Consider the following 22,076-nt stretch of genomic DNA (forward strand, 5'->3'; position numbering starts at 1 on the left):
AACTATGGTAACAACAACAACAACAACAACAACAACAACAACAACTTTATTTGCATTACCCAAAGGCCGTAGCAACAATAAAATGATACACTATGTACAGAAAAAGATTTGTTAAAAGCACAAATTAGAATCCAGAATTATCAATCAGTTGGTGGCCCTTATTCTAATTGCCCCAGCAATGTAGCTAGCAACCTTAGCTGTTATCTGGTCATTTAGGTCTGATAAAAGGAAATGCATTGTGGCCATAGTTGAGCGCCCTGGGATGGTTAGAAGGAGTGGGGTAATGATCATGTTCCTCAGGTCTTTATAAAGGGGACAGGACAGGAGGACATGTGCCACTGATTCTATACTACCATCTCCACAGGGGCAAAGTCATTTCTCAAATAAGATCTTTTGGAATCGACTGGCAGAACGTCCAGTCTTGCGAGTGTAAAGGCATGACTATATTTTGGGATAATAAGTTTGTGCAAATATGGAGCCAGAGAATCAAAGTTGGAAGTTGGGAAATGAGCATACCAGGGGCAAAATTTCTTTATAGTGGCCAGGTTGTTCTGATGCTCTATGTCTTTTAAGCGTTGACCGATTAGACTGTTTGCTTTGGTAGGACCCATCATAAGTAGGTGTTGTAGGGATACGCCACAGGAGAGAAGTTTTTGATGAACAGTTTTGGTCCAGGCACTTTTATGAGAATCTTGAAGTACTAGAGGTAATAAGCCGGGGGAGACTATGGTAGCTTTCTGGACCACCTGGATAGGCTTGAAGTCAGAAATGCTGTTTTACATTTGTTCCACTCCTACCAGATCAGTAGGTGAAAGGTGATACCAGCAGCTCTGGACCTTGAGGACTTTCCTAAGAAATAATGCAAAGTTCCATCCCCCCGCCCATGTTCTTTAACGTGTGTGAAACCACTGGGCAAACTTACTCATGGATTTTGAACATGGTGTCATAAGTATACTCTATTTCTCCTTTCCTTCAGCACCAGGAATTGAAACCCAGCCCAATCAAGAGATTCTGTTGCTAGGGGACATGGCCAACCCAAATTTGGTAGATATCACTGGTCCTGGATGGGGTTATACTTTTTTGCATCCACCTTGGGAGTGTACCTGGAACTGATACGTTCATGTGTCCAGCCAAGAGGAATTACTAGCTTCAGCTGGTGTGCCAGAAAAACAACCAGGCCACTGTAATGTGTGCTCTGGTGTTGTATTGACTTAAATATTGTACTATACTTTATTTCAGGCTGCCTGTTTAATAACGATTTGGAAACTTCAGCTAGTCCAGAACGAAGCAGGTCATCTTTTTTTTCTGATTCTTGTTGCAGAGATCATGTAAACGTCACTTAGCTTCACCGTTTTCCAGTTTATTTCCAGGCTAAATTCAAGGTGCTGGTTTTATTCTTTAAGCCCCCAAATGACAGAGATTTCAGGTTTTAAGGAGAACATATTCTCTACCAGAACCATGTTGCTTCAGGTGCCACCATCATAGGAAAAAGAATACTAGGAAACAGAAATAGATATTTTTAGTAGTTCCAGTATGCTGGAATTGCCTACTGGGAGAATCTCTACAGGTTCCCTCCTCCCCAGTCATTAAGAGATCTGTAAATATGTTTTTATTCTACCAGACTTTCTGAGAACAAAAGTTTCTTCTTATTTCAATAAGTGATGGACTGGTGATGTGTATTTGTACAGTGGTACCTCGGTTTAAGTACACAATTGGTTCCAGAAGTCTGTACTTAACCTGAAGCGTACTTAACCTGAAGTGAACTTTCCCATTGAAAGTAATGGAAAGTGGACCAATCCGTTACAGACGGGTCCGCAGAGTACAGTACTTAAACTGAAAGTACTCAAACCGAAGCGTACTTAAACCAAGGTATGACTGTAGTTTGTTTTAGGAATTGTTTTATGAAATATTATGATTTTACTGTAAGCCACTCTGCGGGCTCCTGTGACTGAAAAGTAACCTGTAATTTTTAATATAAATAAGATTAATAAACATCCAATTAAAAAATGGCCTAAAAAAAGAACAATTATGAATGATTTATTCCTATCTTCCACATGCTGTTTTACTTTATGTTTTCAGAAACTAATGCCTTAATTATATTTTTCAGAAGAATAATGCCCCTGAATAATAATAATAATAATAATAATAATAATAATAATTTATTTATACCCCGCCCATCTGGCTGAGTCTCCCCAGCCACTCTGGGCGGCTCCCAATTGAATATTAAAACAATACAGCATTAAATATTAAAAGCTTCCCTAATAATTTGGTATCCAAAGGATAAAATAAATGGTATCCTTTTTAAAAACAGTATAATTTTCCCACCCCTACCTCCATACAGTTTCTTCCTTTGCTCTTCTGAATGATCCATAGAGCTACTCTTCTGTATCAAGTTTTATAATCCACACCCATTGAAACAGACGCAATCCATCATATCAGTTTATCACTTGCACCAATGTATATATTGTATATATTAGTTCAGACAAATCTAACACATCATAAAGATAGATTACAATGAAAGAATGAAAACTGTAAAAATAATTTGAAGTCAGAAATCAAGAATATCTCATAAGCTTCCATTTTCTACTACTACTACATTTTGTAATACATTTTCCTCAGTTTATGAGGCTCAAGAATACTGCAATCATGCATCAACTTCTGTGCGCACCATTATCTGTAATTTTGGGTGCCTGGCTGATTTCTTTTCCTGCAGAAATTTCCATTTTTTTCACAGGATCTTACTTACAAATCAAGTGCAATGAATCAGTTTTGTTCCTAAGTGTCAACTTTACCACGCTTTTCATTTCTTGCTGGCTAAAACAAGGTGTTTCACTCGTGCTGTGTGCGAAACCTAGGTGTGTTACACGCTAGAAATAAGAAATAAGTAAATCAAACATGCAGGGCCTAGTTGGGGAAGTGACTATAAAGCCACTTAATATTCAGTCTGACATATCCTCTCTTCATAAGGCTTTGTTAATTTTATATTTGAGCATTACTGCCTAGGATGAAAGGGAGTAATCTAATAATGCAGAAACAAAAGTACAGGTGGTGATAGGTTTGCTTAGAATGAAGTTGCTACAGTAAGTGCCACACTTTTAACATGTTTGTGGGGAGAAAGGTTCTGGTACTGTGTACCCTTGAGTACCCCCAGAAAAAAACATTGGGTTTGCTTTTGTTTATGGTTGCAGAGAATGCATTTGGAATATTCGTTATAGTTCTGTTCTTGAACTATCTGGCTGAATTCGTGTAGATTTCTAGTATCATCCTGCCTTGAAGTTGTCCACCAATTAAACGTTCTTCCCATAACTTTTTAACTGACAGCCCTTTAAGATAGAACCTATCATAATTTGTTTTGAACAATGGAGATCTGGTGTACATAGGTACTAATGGAAAAATAACATCTAAGGATGGCAGCTTCCCTAGCAAGGGACAACAACAACAACAACAACAACAACAACAACAACAACAACAACAACAACAACAACAATTTATACCCCGCCCATCTGGCTTAGTTTCCCCAGCCACTCTGGGCGGCTCCCAGCAGAATATTAAAAACACAATAAAACATCAAACATTAAAAACTTACCTAAACAGGGCTGCCTTCAGATGTCTTCTAAAAGTCAGATAGTTGTTTATTTCCTTGACATCTGATGGGGGTGTTCCACAGGCGGACACCACTAACTGAGAAGGCCCTCTGCCTGGTTTCCTGTAACTTCACTCCTCGCAGTGAGGGAAGGAATAGTTCCTTACTCTTGAAGAACAAATGACAGAGCATTCCCATAAAATCTGTCCAGCAGCGGCTGCCACTGGTCCTGTTAGCTAGGGATCATGGGAGTTGTAGGCCAAAACATCTGGAGGGCCACAGTTTGGGGGTGCCTGTTCTAGGGCATGGGTAGGCAAACTAAGGCCCGGGGGCCGGATCCGGCCCAATCGCCTTCTCAATCTGGCCTACAGACGGTCCAGGAATCAGTGTGTTTTTACATGAATAGAATGTGTCCTTTTTTAAAAAAAATGCATCTCTGGGTTATTTGTGGGGCATAGGAATTCGTTCATCCCCCCCCCCCCAAAAAATAGCCCGGCCACCCACAAGGTCTGAGGGACAGTGGACCGGCCCCCTGCTGAAAAAGTTTGCTGACCCCTGTTCTAGGGGGATACTCTGGATGCTCATGATGAACAAACGCATTTTTCAAGAGCCAGGATAGAGCACCATGCCATCATCACTTCCCAGAGAACTTTGGTTCTTTGTGGCATAGCAATACAAAGAAATAAATAATTTCCTTTAGAAATAACATCTACACTATAAATTTGCTGATAGGAGTGATACCTTGTCAACAATACTTTTTATTAATGCTTTTCTTGTATACTGCTTTGAGGGGTTTATTTTGCAATCAAGCAGTGTGTAAATTTTATGAAATGTATGTATGTATATATGTATGCATTTTATAGATAACAGCCACTGCTACTGTTTTTGGCCTGCTGGAATAGGGCTGAAGACCTTACCTCACATCAGCTATAAGAGTCCCTTTTCATGATATATATTGAAGCTAATCTTTTTTACACTTGTCATACATTTTCCATTAACTGGATTTTCTTTATGAATGTGGGTTTACTAGCTTCCTTTATTTTATTCCTGTTAATCTTAAAAGTAAATCTATCCTTGGGCCCTTAGGCTTGAATATTTGATTTAATATTTGCATTTGAGGAGGAGGAGAGTCTTCAATATAGTCTTGACCTTAACAATTTTGAAAGTCAAAATCTGCATAGCAATGTAATAGCACTCTTGGAAGCTTATACTGTATATGTAAAATAAAATTGAGAATCTTCTACTGTAGCCTAGATTGCTATTATATTACACTTATTTATAACATTCAGTGTAATTATCTCAGGACTAGAAGCCCTTACAAAGAATTTCCCCATGTTAGTGATTTGCAATGCATCACACACTTACCAGCAAAAACATCAAACTAATTCTCTCACTGTGTATAAGTATGAAGTAAACTAAAAAGGGGGGAAAGAATATGGTCATTAGGAAGAGTAAGGGTATTGTTTATTTATTAATTTGTTAACTGCATTTATATAGCCACCCCCATAATAGGAATTTTATGAGATGCTTGCCAAAAATAAAACACATATATCACTGAAAGACTCAGTCTGTAAAATGTACATTATTTAAAAGAAAGGTTTTCACCTGGCACCTACAAGACCATAAAGGTGGTGCCAGTTGAAGATATTTACTAGTACTAGTTTGTATGCAGAAGGTCAGAATGGCTGAAAACGAACAGAATCAAGGTGCTGCAATGGCAATGGCAAAGTCCACATCTCAACCCAATTGAAATGCTGGGCATTTCAGAGAGCTGTGCATAGACAAATGCCAGCAAACCTCAATGAACTGAAGCAACATTGTAAAGAAGAATGGGCCAAAATTCATCCACAACAATGTGGGATACATATAAAGTCCTACAAAAAACAAATACTTCAAGTTATTGCTGCTGAAGGTGATTCTACAAGCTATTGAAACATAAGGTGTACTTACGGTAGTTCTTCACACTTGGATTTTCCATTTTGGCCTTATTTCTGTTAAATACATCACGAGATGGTGTAACATGTCATGTGTTGTTGTTCATCTGAGGTTGCATATCCCTAATTTGAAGACCTGCTAAGGAACAGATGATTGTTATTATGTCTTCCTATGTAAAACCACAAAATTCCAAGAGGGTGCGCTTTCTTTTTCCCATGACTGTGGCTCAGTTCTGTGTAGATACTAGCAAACAAGGCTTGCATTCTGGAATCGCAGGGATAAATGTAGTCTGCCTTCCCTAATTTAGGAGTAGCAAAGTTCTGTGAAAACAGTATTCTCACAACCCTTCCTTCTGTCAATAGGTAGGGTTTAGTTTGCTCTGTTCATCGAGTGTTAGCTGCTTTATGTGCAATATCTCAAGCTGGCTATAGCTGTCCAGTTTTTCTAGTTATGGAGGTTATTTGCAACATACGACTACTGCATCTCAGTATTTTGTCTGTTGCGGACTTAAGATCATGACTGAATGGAATCGAGTCACTGATATGTACTTACAATGAGCAATAGCATATAGTATGATCTAATTAACGTTGATAGGTCAGAATATTGATCTAGTCCAGTATTGTCTACTCTGACTATGTGCAGCTGCCTAGTGTCTGAGGCAGAGTGAGGTCTTCATAATCACCTGCTTCTCTGAGAGAGAGAATGCATGAGATTTTATGCATTGAAACCATGTGCTCTGCCACATTTACCCTGCTGTCTTGAGTTCTAATTGTGACTGATTACAGGTAATGGACCACCTAATTAACATTGTTCAATTCTAAGCTGTCCAAAATGAGAAAGTGTTGGCTGCTGGAAATAATTCATATACCATACCGCAAAAGACAGAATGAGGATGTGAAAGCTAAATATTTTTCTACCGGAATCCAGGCAGGTTTCTGACATTTTAGAATCTGAAGAAGAATGTTTGCACTTTAAACATTACTATGAAATCCATAGCTGTGATCCATAGTGCTACTTGACATGCACTCTCTGTGCATTTTAACATTTCTCCTTTGAAGAGCAAACCCACATGTCTTATCACAAACTGCTTTAGACATTCTTCATCATTTCAAGATGAAGCTTGCCATGAGACACTGGGAGTGAGAAAAGCAAGCCTTCATGCAAAACTAGTTGCATGGGTTTTGTTTTGTTTATCCAGGTCCTGTATGTATCTCAGCCGGACCCGTAGTCAGCTTTGACTGGACTTAACTATCCAGGGGTCCTTTACCTTTTATGTATGTATGCAATGTATTTATATCAAAAGGCATAGATGTAGTTTCTACACACAAAGAGTTTTATCAATACTAAATTAAAACAACATAGAACATGGATCATATTAAAAGGTTGCACCTGCCACTCAATAGTTGAACGTGGTATGAACTGGTGCTTTGAATCGGTGCACCTTTCTATCAATAGGTTTGGGATCAAGGCGTAAATTAATGTCTATTCTAGTTGCCAAAATTATTCTCAACTTTTTCATTAATGTCTAATTCGTGAATTGATTACATATTGGTAAAACATTATCTTATCAGCTAAAATTTATTGTGCGTCCAATTCATTTTCTTTTCTTTTGTCCTTTCCTTTGATTTTGCTTGCTTCAATACTCTGGAGTTATTTTCTCGGCAGGCAACTTTCTGCAGTACACCTGCTCGCTGCTTTTAGCACACTGTTGTCTGGATTGTTTGGACTGCTTGGACAGCCTTTTGGCTCTCCCCCCCCCCCTGCTTCTGTGATTTAATTCTGAAATCTCTCTTTCTCTCTATTATTTTGATAGTATTAGCAGAAACCATTTAGAATTCTGAATAAGATTAATAAAACACAGTGGATTAGTTTGAGGAGCTTTAACATAGATAATTTGAAAAATGTGTATACATAACAGTTCTACTTCAAAAGTTGACTTTGTAAACTTATTGCAAAGAAGCTGTGTAGGTAATTAAATATTTGCCTTGGGGAATTATTTGCAGTTAATTAAAATCACAAACTTTCAATGCATACCTGCTTTACAGATTATTAAATTTGGATCAGATGTTAACTACCCAGGTTTCTCACATATCCCACATTGATCGTTTTTGGCAGGTTTAGGATGCTGATTCTTTGGCCCACTGCCCACCATTTGATAAAATTTCATAAACCACAAGTTTATGAAACTGAGGTTTCTGTTTGATATACTTGTGGACATGCACTATCCAGTTTATTCATACTGGAAGCAGCTGAGTGATCGGCACACCCCTCAGATGTTGTCCAGCAACCAACTGGGGGAGATTGGCATGATGGGGTTGCTGAGATCCCATCATGCACTTCTTCCCCCTGCCCATCCGATTAGTGCTGGAAATATCTAAAAAGACTGCAGAACCAACCAACCTGCACACTCCAAATTTGTTCCTATCACCAATTCACTGGGCAGCAAGGAGGTGCAATAGGATATTGATGCACCAGGAGAGTTAGACATCCCCATGTGCTCAGTTGGGGTAGGAAGCGTGTTGCGAGCTTGTAAGGGGAGGAGGCTGTGTGACCTTTGGATTCATCAGAAGCTGTGTTTAAAGCTTGTTCAACAGAGAATTCACTTCAGTTTTATTTTTTATTTTTGTTAGAATCCTCCCAAGATGCCAAAGCTACACAAGAACATAACCCAATGCCTCATGAAGTCTGTGAACAAGATCAAGCTGACGGTATGCTTTCGATCAAAATATTCCCTAGAATCCTCATAATTGATCAGATGGGACCATATAAGTTTTCATAGTTATAAAAGTCAAGTTTTCCCTCACATGGTTATTGATGCCTCGGGGAAACATCCATAAGCTTCAATGAATAGCTGCTGCAACCATTCAATTTGAGTAGCATAATCTCTAATGTAAGCAAAAAAGGCCTTCCAGTTAAATTGTTATAACAGTATTGATCCAAGGTCATAACGTAACCTCATTGAGTCTTGAGAAGATAATGACTGTAGTTTTCTTTATTTTTTAATAATGCAAGTGTCATTTATTCATTACTGCTTAATAGAATGAATTCTTTACTGGAGAATTTTAATTTTTTTTGATAGCTGATTGGAACTTGGCATCATTCAATATGATCATTATTTTCAATCACAGAAGTTCTGAATTTCACTTAGATATGTTCTGATAAGTGGTATGCTTTTCCATTTATTATCTGTTTTTATGATTTGTTTTGATTATAAATTGTATGCGCACTTAAGTATCATATTGGTATAATCTTCCAATCCTTTTGGTGTCAACAGGACACCAAGATGAATCCACAGAGGTTGAAATGAACACTCAGACAGATTCTCAAGTCTCCTACATGGAAGCAGAAGGTACTTTCTGTACTTTAAGAATGTGAGCAACACAGGAAAAAAAGACATTCCAAAATGATAAAGGCTACATTTTTTTAAAAAATATTGTGACAAGTTTATTGTACATTTTTGCAACAAACATCTGTTTCTTCAGTTGTCTGGTACTGAATGAGAACAGGAAATAATTAATATCCCAATGACACCCATGTCTAAGTGAGAGGCTTGAAAGCTGATGTATTCTTCTTGCTAAACCTGTGGGTGTTGTTACAGCTTTGTGCTAGATGATTTGGCCCTCACTTTGCCATTTATTCTCACATATTATATTATATGCTAGTTAACTAGAAATTAAATATTTTTCTCCTGGAATATTTCTCAGCCTAACTAAACAATGATCTTGAAGAACTTGCATTAAAAACAAGTCATCAGTTTCAATGTGACTTACTTTCGCAGTTTGTGTTCAATGTGTTAGCTTTATTTCACTGAGGGTTCTCTTGAATTCACTACATCGACAATGTCCGATGAAAAACTGCTGTCTAGGTTAAATGAGGACTACAGGGTGGGCATATATATCATTCTCGATAATAATATTATATTATTTATACCCTGTCCATCTGGCTGGGTTTCCCCAGCCACTCAAGGCGGCTTCAAGCAGAATATAAAATAACTTGACTAGTGGTCTCTTTGCATTTATTATGGTCTGTATTCTCTGTTTTTTTCTGTTCAGAGACTTTGATAACCCAGGAGGAGACCATACCAAAAGAGAAACCACAGGCGCCCGAGGTAGATAGAACTAATCAAGAAAACAAAGGGGAAGAAAAAGGTAAGCTGGTAAATTCAACTAAGACAAATGAGACCCTACAAGAAAATGTTGCTGTGTTGAGTGCTTCTCCATTTCATCAGCCCTCCCCCTGGTTTCCCTCCGCCTTCCAAGTCAGCATTCTGTGCTCATTGGACATGCACAGTCCCATAGCTGCCAAGTTTTCCCTTTTCTCGCGAGGAAGCCTATTCAGCATAAGGGAATTTCCCTTTTAAAAAGGGAGAACTTGGCAGCTATGCACAGTCCTCATTGGGCTGCTTTAGGTTTTCTCTCTCTCCATTTGGGAAGTGTCAGTTTCTCCATTGCCTTCTATGGCAGCTCTCTCTTCTTTCCCTGGGGACATTGAGAAATAGTGACCTACCCATTCCATGTCCCCCTCCCATTTAGTTGACTATTCCCCCCACCCCCAAATCCCTAAACGTTATGTGCTATTGTGTTATGGGGTTGTTTTGGTGTCTCTTTCCTTCCCCCCACCCCACTATTTTAGCATTTCGGTGTACCTCGTGATTAATCCTAAATCTAGTAGTGTGCTGTTTTGTGTGTCTTGGTTTTTTGGTTTTGAATACTTGATACAAGTTCTATGTGTCAATGCTCCCTTGAAAACTAGGTTGATAGATATGCCTAACCCCACACTTTGTGTCTACTTTTGATTTAGAGGGGTGGCAAAAACACAAAACCCAATTAGGATGATTTAGAAAATTTCCCAGGTGGCATCAAAATGCCATAGGAAGGCATTTGGCTTGGATCCATATTGTGTTCTGATTAGAATTATAGGTTATTCTTTTATCCCTGGCCAAAGTGTCAGAGGACTGTTTATAATGGCCTCTTTTTGCCAACGTGACCCTAGTGACCAAGTGTGCAGCGACATCAACAACCGCATCCGGTCCTGGCACCTTCTTGCAGAGCTGACTGCGGTGCGGCAATAGGAAAGGCCCCACAATTCCCAGAAGGGTATTTGATGGTAGGGTCCAGGTTAACAAGTTCCTCCTGGTCAGATCATTCCACAGCTAGGACACTCTTTGGGGGGGGGGGGATACACTCTGAAGACACACTTGCTGAGTGGCTGTGGCAATGGACATCTTGTATTGGGGAGGGGACGTTGTTACAGAGGAGCTAAAAGTGCTGTGCAAAATCAGGTTGTAAAGGTAAAAAGCAAACACTGTTTGCAAATTGCACGCACCAAGTCTCCCAGAAATGGTCATGTTGGTCTGAGGTTAGGTTTGCACTGTGTGAAACTTAACATAAAGTTCAATTTTCACATTTAGCATGTGGCTTCATTGTGCCCAGCTACCCATTTGCAACAGCCGTCTCTGGCATCATAATAGCATTCTCTAATCATGAAGGGCTAATAACGACGAGGCCTTCCTTTGTGAGATGCAGAGATCAGATGTTTTGAAATTAAAACCTAGATATGGTCTTTGTGGAAAATCCAGGTCAATGATAACTACATCTTCCTAATTATGAACTTCTTTTGTCAGCTCCATTGACACTGATTTAATTGCAAACCTGTTTGTAATATTGACACTTTTCTGTATTGGAAGCTCAGGTTAATAGCACTTGCTTTTTCCTTTGCTCATATCCAGCTTCGTGGCATTTTCTTTTAATTTTTTTTCATTGCAAATCCAAGTTGAGACTAATCACACCCTCTTTACTGTGCACAATGCTAATGGCCTCAGTGCTGTGTTTCATTACTGTCAGTGATAATAGAATTGATATAATCCTTCCTGCAAATCCAGGTAAATGGTGTGACTTCTCCTTAGTTTGCAAATCTAGGTTAGAAAATGCAGGCTTATTCTTGTTGCAAATGCCAAAACCATTATGCTAATTTCTTCTGAACAGAAATTATTTACATTTTATTTTATGCCTCATCAAAAGCAAGTTGAACCGAATCTACTTTCACTATTCGTACCTTTCCATCTAATACTTTACTGTCCCCTACAGCTGGTAAATTCCATTTAGCTCCCAGCAGATACATTATATTTCACCATCTGTTCTACCTAGGATTCAAATATATGTAGTATAAGAAAAGTTAATGTCAGGAAAGGGTGGTGGTTGTTTGTTTGTTTTTAGCTTGGCATTTTTCCTTTCTAAAAATAAGAGGCTCCTATCAAGCGGCAGACTGATCCTGTGAGTCTACTTTTATCTGCATTAGCACAAACTCTGCTTTAAACTGCTGCATGTAAAATAGCACATAATCCTTGGCAAGGGGGCAAAACCACCCTTCTGAACCTTCATCAAGGAGACCTCCCACCCTGTGCACTTAATCAATGGTCAGTCAGATGCTAGGCTTTGAAGCTAAAACTTGGGGGCTTGGCTAGTTCCTACATTGACACTGGGGTTGGGATTGGGCAACAAGCAAAGATCTATCAGTGCTTGAGCCCTGCATAGAGGTTCATAGGACGGAGCTGTGAAACTTCAATAAATCCCACTTCTGAGGATGCTGAGGAGGTAATTACTGCCTTTAGGGGATTAGGCATAGCTGATTTGTGGAAAAATATGCCAGATTGATTTGGATTCAAAGTGTACTAGGCTCAGTGGAGAGGTTTAACTCTCTCAGGTTTGGCTTAATGGAACAAAACACATTTCATGCAAGCTTCTGTACATCTGCTTATTGTCATAATGAACACTTAGTCCAAATACTGAAAAGTTTTTTAAAAACCCAACTAGCTGCAAGTCACAGAGAATCTATGAAAGGGTGATTTCTTGGCTTCTGAGCATCAGGAATTTCAAGAATATCTTGAGTATCTGGGTGCACTTATGTAAACATGTGGAGTTGCCTTGTACATAGGCAGGCCTGGTACATAGGCATATATCAAGCATGATGTTATCTGCTTTGGCTAGAAGTGGACCTCCAGGGTGTCAGACAGACAGTTCAGCCTTCCTGCTTAAGTTACCTTCCTTGGAGTTGCTGGACATTGAACCTGGGATGGGATCTTCTGGATACAAAACATGGGCTGCACCACTTGCTCTGGCCTTGTTCCCCCAAACCATTAGCCAGAGATCCTGTTTTGATTCCATACATGGCCTGCAGCTAAGCTCCTGTTTGTTGGGAGCAGTCAATAAACACTGCTAACAAGCCCTATCAATTCATTCAAATGTGTCCCACACAAAGTGGACTCATGCAAGTCACTGGATGGTTAAACATTTGCACTGTGGTTGCTGAACTCAACTCAAAAACATATGAGATACAGAAAATAAAACAAATGCTACTCTTTTTACAATTTTCTTAAAAAATAAATAATTTGCAGCATAGTGCTTACTTGGAAGCAAGTCTCACTAAGGTCAGTGTGACTTACTTGTTTTGTAAACCTCCCAGAGGACTTTGTTGAACGGGTGGTAATTGAAGTGATGAAAATAAATAACTCACTGGCTAAATGTGTTTAGGATTGCAGCCCTAATCTAATGGAAGATGCAGGGGGTGCAGGGAATCTAATAAGGAGATTTACTTCAAGGAGAGTTGAATTAGGACAATTTGCTTGAGAAACATTTCCAAAATTAATTTAAGCTGTGGTGAAACTATTTCCTCCTCTTATTGGCCCAAGGCAGGGTACATGTACTTAGTCAAACCAACAAGAAGATATTCAAGAAAAGGCAGCTACCTCCACATTAATTATTGTAAGTAAAATAATGCCATTCTCACCAAAGTATCTTCTACAGAAATTAAAGGGCAGCTCCACTTTCACTTCAAGAAAAATGATTTACACAAAAATCAGAAGCACTGAGATTATATCCAAAATACTTTTCAGCTGTTTCCCTTTCACTCATCTTTTCCATCTTCTCTTGGCAAAGCCTCAGGCAATTTAATTGCATCCACCCCTTTAAGTCTGCCACTCATTATGGGTAGAAGAGAGGCAACAGTGATAAGAAGGGATTCAATAAACCATGGAATGAGACATAGATCTCTCTGGCTTCTGCACACTGATGATTCTGCAGCATGGAAAACCTCATGAACTCTCTTGAGTTGCCTCATTTGATCATTGACAAAAGCCTCTCTGAGCCTTCCTGAATTTGCGCTTGAAGAGCACATTCCCAACGTAGTACAAATCAAGAAGTCAAGGAACAGGTGGTGAATAATGCAAGGTCGTAGTGCTATAACTAGATTGACCTGTGATTGGCCTTCAGGATGAGCACAGCCCTTGTATGGCTTGGAAGTGTTAGGAATGTCTACACCATTGTGTGGCGTTTGGAGGGAGACGCAATGGGAAAGTGCCTCCCTTGTGTGCAAAATATCCCAGGTTGAATCCCTAGGATCTCCAGGTGGGACTGGAGAAGAACCCTGTTTGAAACTCCAGAGAGTCATGGCCAGTCAGTGTAGAGAACATGGACCAAAAGTCTGATTCTTTATAAGGCAGCTTTAAATGTTCAAAGTCCGCCATATAGAAGCATTCTAAGAGGTGCCCCCAGGGCAGATAAACAAACAGCACAAAATTCCTTTGAGTTTTCTCTGAAAGATTAGATGAAGGCTACTGCAAACCAACTCTTTTTACACCCTTAAACAAGCATGTATGTTCGACCCCTGCCCATTGCTCACGGAAGATTGATGACAACCGAAACCTGCGCGGTTTCCTCTTCATTCCCCCAAGGCCAACTACCTGACTGGAAAGTTTTATTAATGATTTGAAAGAGTAGCTTGTTCTAATGAAGTATTTTGCTGTGGAAACTGCTTGCCATGTTGTTGACTGATGGAATAAAAAAAATTGCTGTTTCCAATCTCTTGATGAATAGCAGCAATATTGCATTATAGGTCCATAATTTATTTCCTATCTAACCAACATTAACCAATATGGTGGCCTAAAGTGAGAGAAAGAAATATTTCCACACGTGATCTGATAACAATTCACAAAATCTATTCTATTCTAGTCTCCTAAAAAAACTGATCCCCTCCCCCAGGAAACTATGGAATATTCCAAAATCCTTTTATTCATCAAAGAAGGAGAGCAGGGTAAATTTTTATCCATATTTTTATCCACACAGCATAAGCTTCTGTACGGCCTGGAGAGTACTTATATGGAGACAGTGTTCCCCTTCTCACAAAAACTATATTCAAGGTGGTTTGATTCTGCCTACCTTTTTTTTACAATTTATAACAAAGCTAGGGTAGTCAGGTCTCATGGTTTCACCTACCGTTTTATAATTTTAGCCTCCTTCTCAGGACATCCTGGGAAAGGAGCAGAGTCACAGAATGAAACACTGTTTTTTCCACAGGTCTTATCCCCCAGCTTCCTTCCAGGGTTTTCACATCACTCTTTACCAGCACATTCTTCCAATCTTAGCACTTTGCACTTGCTGCGGGAGTGACAGAAAAGCGGACACATAATGAAGGTATACTAGATGCATTTTGAACAGAGATGGGAAAGTGAGCAAACATTCACTGAAGAACAGGCAGAACAAGACATGCATTTATTCATGACCAACCTTTGGGGGCCATAGGCCTGTGATCAAAGAGGACCTCCCCTCCTGCCCATTTGTTGTTGGACTGCAACTCCCATGAGACCTGGCCAATGATCAGGGATGATCAAGGTGTGGATAAGCAGCAACTGGAGGGCCAAAGGGAGGGTTTCAATGTTGCACTAAGGTGATCGTTTCATCAGGGCAGATATTTTTGTTTTGGCAGAGGAAATGACGCCCCTCCCACCCCTAAGTGCACTTTTCTGGGGGTTCTCTTGGCACCCCCAACCAAATTTTAGGGGTCACACAATGGGAGGAAACCTTGTACAAACAGAAGTCCTTGTGCATGGCTTCAACTCATGGGATTTATTAGTTGAATCCCACCCAAAGGGGGAAGGATATTTCCTATCCCTGCTGCTTGAGATCGCTTGAGATATGTCTACTACTTCTGTGGCACCTTTTCTAGAAAGGCACGGTTGTGATCTCTTTATGTGTAAGTACTTCCAGCTTCAGTAGGTACTATCTTGAAACTCCAAGGCGCTACCCTTTGGCAGCAGATTTAAGAAACCTGTCAATCCTAAGCAACAGTCACCATGCATCATGGGTGGTGATAAATTCTGAATTTGTTTTGTTCTGCTTCGTTTTAATCATAATCAACAGCCTCAAATTTAGGGAGATCATATTTCATTGTGAACATGCGTATACACACACATAAGTTTCCCTGAAAAAGTTTCATATTGCACCATAGTCCGTGTGGTGACTGGAGAACGTATCTCACTGTCATTTTCCTGTCGACTTATTCTTTGCTAGATTTGAAAGTATGAACGTAGAAAAGACTAATAGAATAAAACAGGGCAGAATATACACTTTGACCAGCTTGGCTTAAAGCCTTTTGAGCTTAATCCTTTGTAGAATTTGTCACCTTTTGATAAAAAGCAACCTCAGCTATTGTAACAGTGCTGTCTTCCCTTTTTTGCAGTTCTGCAAGGCTTTGTGTTTTTCCTACTCTTCTGGTTTCCTTAAAAGTGCATATAACTTTCCAAACAGACTGATTGGCACAAATGCCACAGATATTGGGGAAAAGGTGTGTTGAGTCTCCTACTCAATTTCTCTCATAGTTAATCCAGATTTTCCTTTTTTAAACTCTATTGATTGACCCACTATAACGGGATATTGTGACTGTGGAAGGACTCTAGCATATGCTTCTCACCTCACCAATTCCAAAAGTTTGGTTTCTGGCTTTTCTTTTCTTTTTTCTCTCCTCCTTTCACTATTTTTTTTAGCTGTTATTCATATTTGCAGCATGCCGGGGTGCTTCACAACCATGCCGTACAATTCCAATAAAATCAACACAGTAAAATAGAATTAATTACATTGCAATCCACAGTAGACCAGCCAGATCAGATGCCACCCAGGACTAACTACTTTCAATAATCTCCAAAATTACTTAGAACGTATGAAGTATTTATGACACATGTAAACTCAAACCGAATAACTTTTCACCAGAGATTCTATCAAAAGTAGAAGAGTCTAAGAGGATTTCTGGGCTATATATTTCCTAAAGAAACACCTGTGCCACCATGAGAATGTGCAGGAGGAGATGACATCTTCCTTGTTTCTCCTCCTCACCTGTTTTGCGAGGGTAGAAATATTTGGCTCATTAGACAAGCGAGGATAAAGTTGGCTTCTACAGATGAGGCTGATATTTACAAGATGCGTCAGTTCTGCCGATTACATTGATTCTTGGTGCTGCTTTCTGAAGAGACTAAAAAAGGGGGTAGAGGAGCCTGCCTTTCTGTTTGCAGTGCTCCTGTCAAATTTTATACAGTTTTGCAGGGGAAACCTTTCACTAATAGTGGTGTGTCAGGATGCAGAGAAACCTTTGTAATACCATATCAGCAAAAACGAGATTCTGTCAATATCTGAATCGATGACACAAAACCGCTGTTTCATCTCAGCAGGAGTTACCACCAACTGGATCGTACTTTGCAGGACAGTCTGGTTATTGGATCTGTTTTAAGGCATAATTTATCAGCCTGGAGGAAAGAATAATGCAGTCCATCCTTCTGAAACAGGAAGCAAGCCAGTTCCTGTTCATTTTCTTGTATGCATTATGTACACAGAAGCTGAGATTGCATGTAAAGAGCAGGTGGTACAGGTTCAGTTCTGAATTTTAATTGTTTCCATTTCTTTCACCGGGAGGATTTTGCCTTTTATGTGCTAATAAGAATAGAAACAATTAAGGAATGTGAAGCTTTCCCATTTTGTCACAATCATTTAAGGACATCTGCTTTGATAGCAAAAAACAGAAAGGAACAAACAGAAACATTAGACGTAAAAATACTTTATCAATGACAGAGGAGTAGACTTCATTATATTTGACTCCTTTCTTCACAAACAGAACAAAATACAGTAGCTATTTGTCCCACTTAATATTGTCCCGTTCTTTAATTGAGCATTGTTTTGACAATCTGACATTCAATTTTAAGTATTCAGTCCAAGACAACATTTATGTCAATTGTCAATCAGACATTTGATTAATTTTTCTAAGCCAGCAAAAAAGAAAGGAGCTTAAAGCTGCATGAATTAATGTTTGTTAGTATTGTTCTGTGAGATTAGGTAATGCTTTGCACTTGGGTACTGCATTGTTTAAACAGTTGGAAGATGACAGTAACATCCCACTGAAAGTACAAAGACAGGGAAGAGAATAGAATGCATGTTTCAGATTGTGAAGAAGAGTAGCCATCTTTGTTTTTACAACACTGCTAGCAGAAACTAAGCCGTAGCTCATGCCATTGTATCTCTTGGATTAAATATATATATATATTGCTAAAGTAGCAGTGCAAAATGGTGATATTATTGTAGCACTTTATTTGACTTGCTTTATATTGAAAAGTTAGTACAAACCAAGAAGGCATCAATCAACACGGTCTGTCATCCTCTTCACATTATCTGTAATGGTGGTGGCTTACATAAGATAACTAAAACAAGACAGCTCCTGTTCTAGGACTTACAGTCTATAAAAATTAATGGCATAAAATTAAAAATGGAGGAGGAAGGCAAGCAAACTCAGGTATTGGTTCTTAAAGTTACAAAATTCTTATTAGGACCAGAGGAGTTAGTTCTGGTAGAGAAGCTTGTGGTCTCTTACTAATTCCAGTAAAGTGTCCCCGCTTCCCAATTTCCTCTTAGCTGTGGCCTGATGGAATAGCCTCTGCCAGGTGAAAGTTGAAGGAGGGAGAAGCCAGTGGAGTGTTGCTGCTTCCCACCTCTTCCTCTGCTAGAAGAATGTCACCCTCTGGTAGGTGACACTGTTCAAGGATAAAGCAGCTCTGGCTTTCTATGTAGACTGGCTGGTGTTTTGGCTCTTGCTGCAATAGAAATTCCAAACAAATATATAACAAAGTATCTGCATGAGGCCACGTCAATTCTTTATTTAACTGGGATAAATATAGAGGAACATTGGATACCCAGCATGCCGCATCACCCTGTTTCCATGGTTATTATCATTTGGAGAATTGTCCTCTCTGGTATGCAGGGTGTATGAAAAGTCAGTTTCCTGGAAACTCAAGATGAGGTTTGAACAGTAGTGCTTTGTGGGTCTGGGTAGTGCTGTTCACCTGAACTCCTGGCACCACCATCACTACGGCATACCAGGAGGCAAGGAGGAGAGGAGGGGCATTGGCAAAGTTGGTATGGTGCAAATACACCAGCAGGAACACCAAATTGGCTCTGCTGGTGTGTTTGCCCCTTGCCACCATCTCACCCCTCGCCCTCCTAGTGCACCACGGTGATAGAGGTCAAGTAAGCAATGTTGGCCTGCCAATCACTACTGGGTTTTAATGACCCCAGATAGTTGACAAAGTATTCTTTAGCCATGGTGGCAGGAGTGGTCTCAGAATAACAGCCCTTAGATAAAATCATTTGATTATGATGATTTGTCAGTAACAACAGTGAACATATATAGACCCTGGCCAACCTGTGATATACAGGTCACAGAATTACCCAGAAATTCCTAATGAGGAGGAGTGGAGTTGGTTCAAGTCAATGACAAGTGTTATCACCCTTGTGAGATATCTTTGTCACTTTTCAATAAAAATCTGGGGAGGGGTTCTGAGCATCACCAGTTGTTGCTTTTTTCCCTTTGAAGTATGTATCTTGTGGTGCCCACAGCAGTTTCTCAGAATTTCAAATGTGCTAAGAACGTTGGAGACCCCTGATTTACACTGTGTTTACAACCAATTTTTGCAAAGTTCCAGTATTCCCAGGTAAGGTCTGAGGACAAATGAGGCCACCACCTTGCTGCAGTTAAGTGAGTTTGAATCTGGTCAGTGCATGGATAAGTGACCATTATTTCTGGGTAATGAGTCCGTATTCTACTCCCTTGCTTCACAGCTCTATCTTTGATACTTCACCTTGCCTTTTCAGCATGTTAATCTGTTCCCTCATGTTCTCCCAATTTTCATCTTGTTTGCACAGTCCGTAAGTTGTGTAAAGCATCTGTTGAGGTGACACAAAGCAGAAACAATAGGAGGTTATTATAGGATTCAGCAATGAATCAAAAAGAGGACACTTTTGTATGAAAAGAAGGTACGAGATGAACAACTCTGTACGGAAATAAATCTTCTCCCTGACAGGAGGAACTTATCGGCAAAGGAGTCATTGATAATAATGTGACATAACCTCACCCATCACTTCAGAATATTGCCCCTTTTTGAACTTGAAGCTATTCAGACTGTCACTCACATTCCTGCAATTCTTCTAAGGCTCTCAGTTCTCTTAACACAGTGGGCAGCTGATCATCCAATCATGCAGACTCCACCATCTGGAATAATTTCTCTGCACTTAGCTGGCTCATAAAAATCTTCTTTTGAGCAAAAAGAGGATTATGTGCCAGTCACTAGGGGCTTGCACCAAGGGACGGGAGCCAAAATGTGTCTATTTTTAATGTGGCAAATGTTACCATATGGATTCCCTGAGTAGCCATGTCCCTTACAGTCATTTTGAGTAGTTGCTTGGAGTGGACCCAGTGGCAGTGTTAGGATTCCATTTTAGGAGTGAATTAAGAATAGTGTTGATTCACATTCAGTATTGGTGGTAGCTTCTTCCAAGCTGAGTTGCATTTGGTTGTATTTTGAAAAACATTCTCTTGTTTTGCTGCTTCTATACATGGTCTGGGCAAGCAGCAGTACCAATAGGGTAGCTGCAGAAAAAATGAAAATAACAATTAACAAAAAGCCTCTGGTTTCACCTATAGTGTTAAGGTCTTTCCATGTTCACTCAAGCTTCAAAATGCCAGGAGATTACAGCTGTTCAGAGCCATGCCCCTAACAGATGTGTTATTTAAGGAGTATTGATATGCTTTGGCACCCTATGCTGTAGTTAGTTCCACCTTCACCACTACATTGGAGTTAGATGTTTCTTAGTGGTGGAACAATGGATCTAAGTCCTTTCAACCTAAAATGCAGCATGGATTATTCTAAAACCTACCTCTCCTACACAGCCAAGTTTCAAAGCAGAGTGTGATTCGGCTGATGCACCCTTAACTTAGAGCCAGGACTGTGGCCCTAAAACACTGACATAAATGAAAACTGAAAAGCTGTATTCCAGCTACCCAGATCCCTGTACAAGTCTTGTTGCAGAGAATGGACAAGGAAGACCAGATTCTTCTGCAGCATCCTAAAGGCATTAGTTGAACTGGCTGTAAATCAAGCGACATGCAAAAATGTCAGAGCAGGTTTCGTTGTACTGTAAAACCAACACTGTTTGGTTTGTATGTCACCCTTGCCACCTTCAAGGCATAAACCCTCTTTTCCTACACAGTGATAGTGGAAATAGAACTCCGTTGTTGAACTTTTTTTATGTCTAACACAAATGTCAGATTTTACTTCCATTGCCCTCATTAGACTTCCTGAGATGTAATCAATTCCCTTTCTCCAGTCTTCCCTCACCTTTAGATTCAAAGTAACATGGTACGCTGTGCACTCTTTGGCATTATTAATATCTGCAGCATTTGGAGTGGAGTCAATTTGTAAATTACCCTGTCATCCATTCTGTTTTCTTGTGCAGCCCTGGAAATGGGGTGTATACCGTAGAATGGGCCCTTCCTCCCATGATACTTAAATTCTTACTGGATCATCCCAGCTAGAAAATGGATGCGTACATTTGGCACAGTACACTCCATGTAAGCAGCGGTTTAAATATTAGTTCATCTTTTTCAAGTTTCCAGGGGTTCCAGGCCTCAAGGTTTGTGTTTCCTTTTGGAAATGAGGCACATCGGGGATCGTAGTGTCTTTATCCATGCATATTTACAACCTGAGCCACAATGGAAAGATTCACAGCATTAACACCCCAAAAGTGTCTTGTTTCTCCCATAGCTGCAGCCTTAGATTCATGCAGAAATCAGCCATGGTTTTTATCTGCCTTTCCAGCCTACAGCTTATTCCTCTGGGCTACATCACAGCCAACTCTGCCCTCAAAACTCCTGCTTTGTCCTACTATCTAAAAGAGGGAGTGGGTGGCCCCACCCATTTGTCATCTAGCACACTGCCCCCTTTCCTTACACTGTTTTATATTTGAATTTTTTTTATTGCACTAGCCAAAAGCCATGGCAACATCCAAATAAGGAAGGAGGGGGGTGGACAGCAGTCACTACATATGCAGTAAACTCATGGTCAGATCCACCAAAATTTCTTATTACACAGAATAAAAAGTAATTCTCAAATAGAATGGGCAGATTAGAGCTCAGAGTCCCCTTTGCAACTGACCGCTAGCCCATCCAGTTGTTTCTTCCTAATCTTCCTAGCTGCCAGGGCATAGAGAGACACCTTATAAGTCACAGAGTCATCACTATCAATCAGCAGCCACTTCACCCTCTCCGCCCTGGTTAGATTTGTTTCCTTCGTCAAAGGGGGTTTTATGAATTGATTTCTTGGGTCTGTATATAGTGGGCATTGCAGTAAGTAATGGCAAATGTCCTGTGCACATGGTTGCCCACACAGAGTCTCTCTTCATAAGGTATTCCG

At 39.9% G+C, this 22,076-nt stretch overlaps 1 protein-coding gene across 2 annotated transcripts in view; it reads left to right on the plus strand.

Moving 5' to 3' along the window:
- MACROD2 (mono-ADP ribosylhydrolase 2) overlaps positions 1–22,076 on the plus strand; it is a 900,701-nt gene that overhangs the window by 832,837 nt on the left and 45,788 nt on the right. For both annotated transcript variants that reach the window (XM_035110055.3, XM_035110056.3), the window contains exons 13-15: positions 8,149–8,226; positions 8,793–8,867; positions 9,571–9,666. In XM_035110055.3, the coding sequence (XP_034965946.3) occupies positions 8,149–8,226; positions 8,793–8,867; positions 9,571–9,666 (249 nt within the window). The remainder of the gene's footprint in view (positions 1–8,148; positions 8,227–8,792; positions 8,868–9,570; positions 9,667–22,076) is intronic.

This window comes from Zootoca vivipara, chromosome 3 (genome assembly GCF_965207765.1).
Source record: "Zootoca vivipara chromosome 3, rZooViv2.hap1.1, whole genome shotgun sequence".
Lineage (NCBI taxonomy): Eukaryota > Metazoa > Chordata > Lepidosauria > Squamata > Lacertidae > Zootoca > Zootoca vivipara.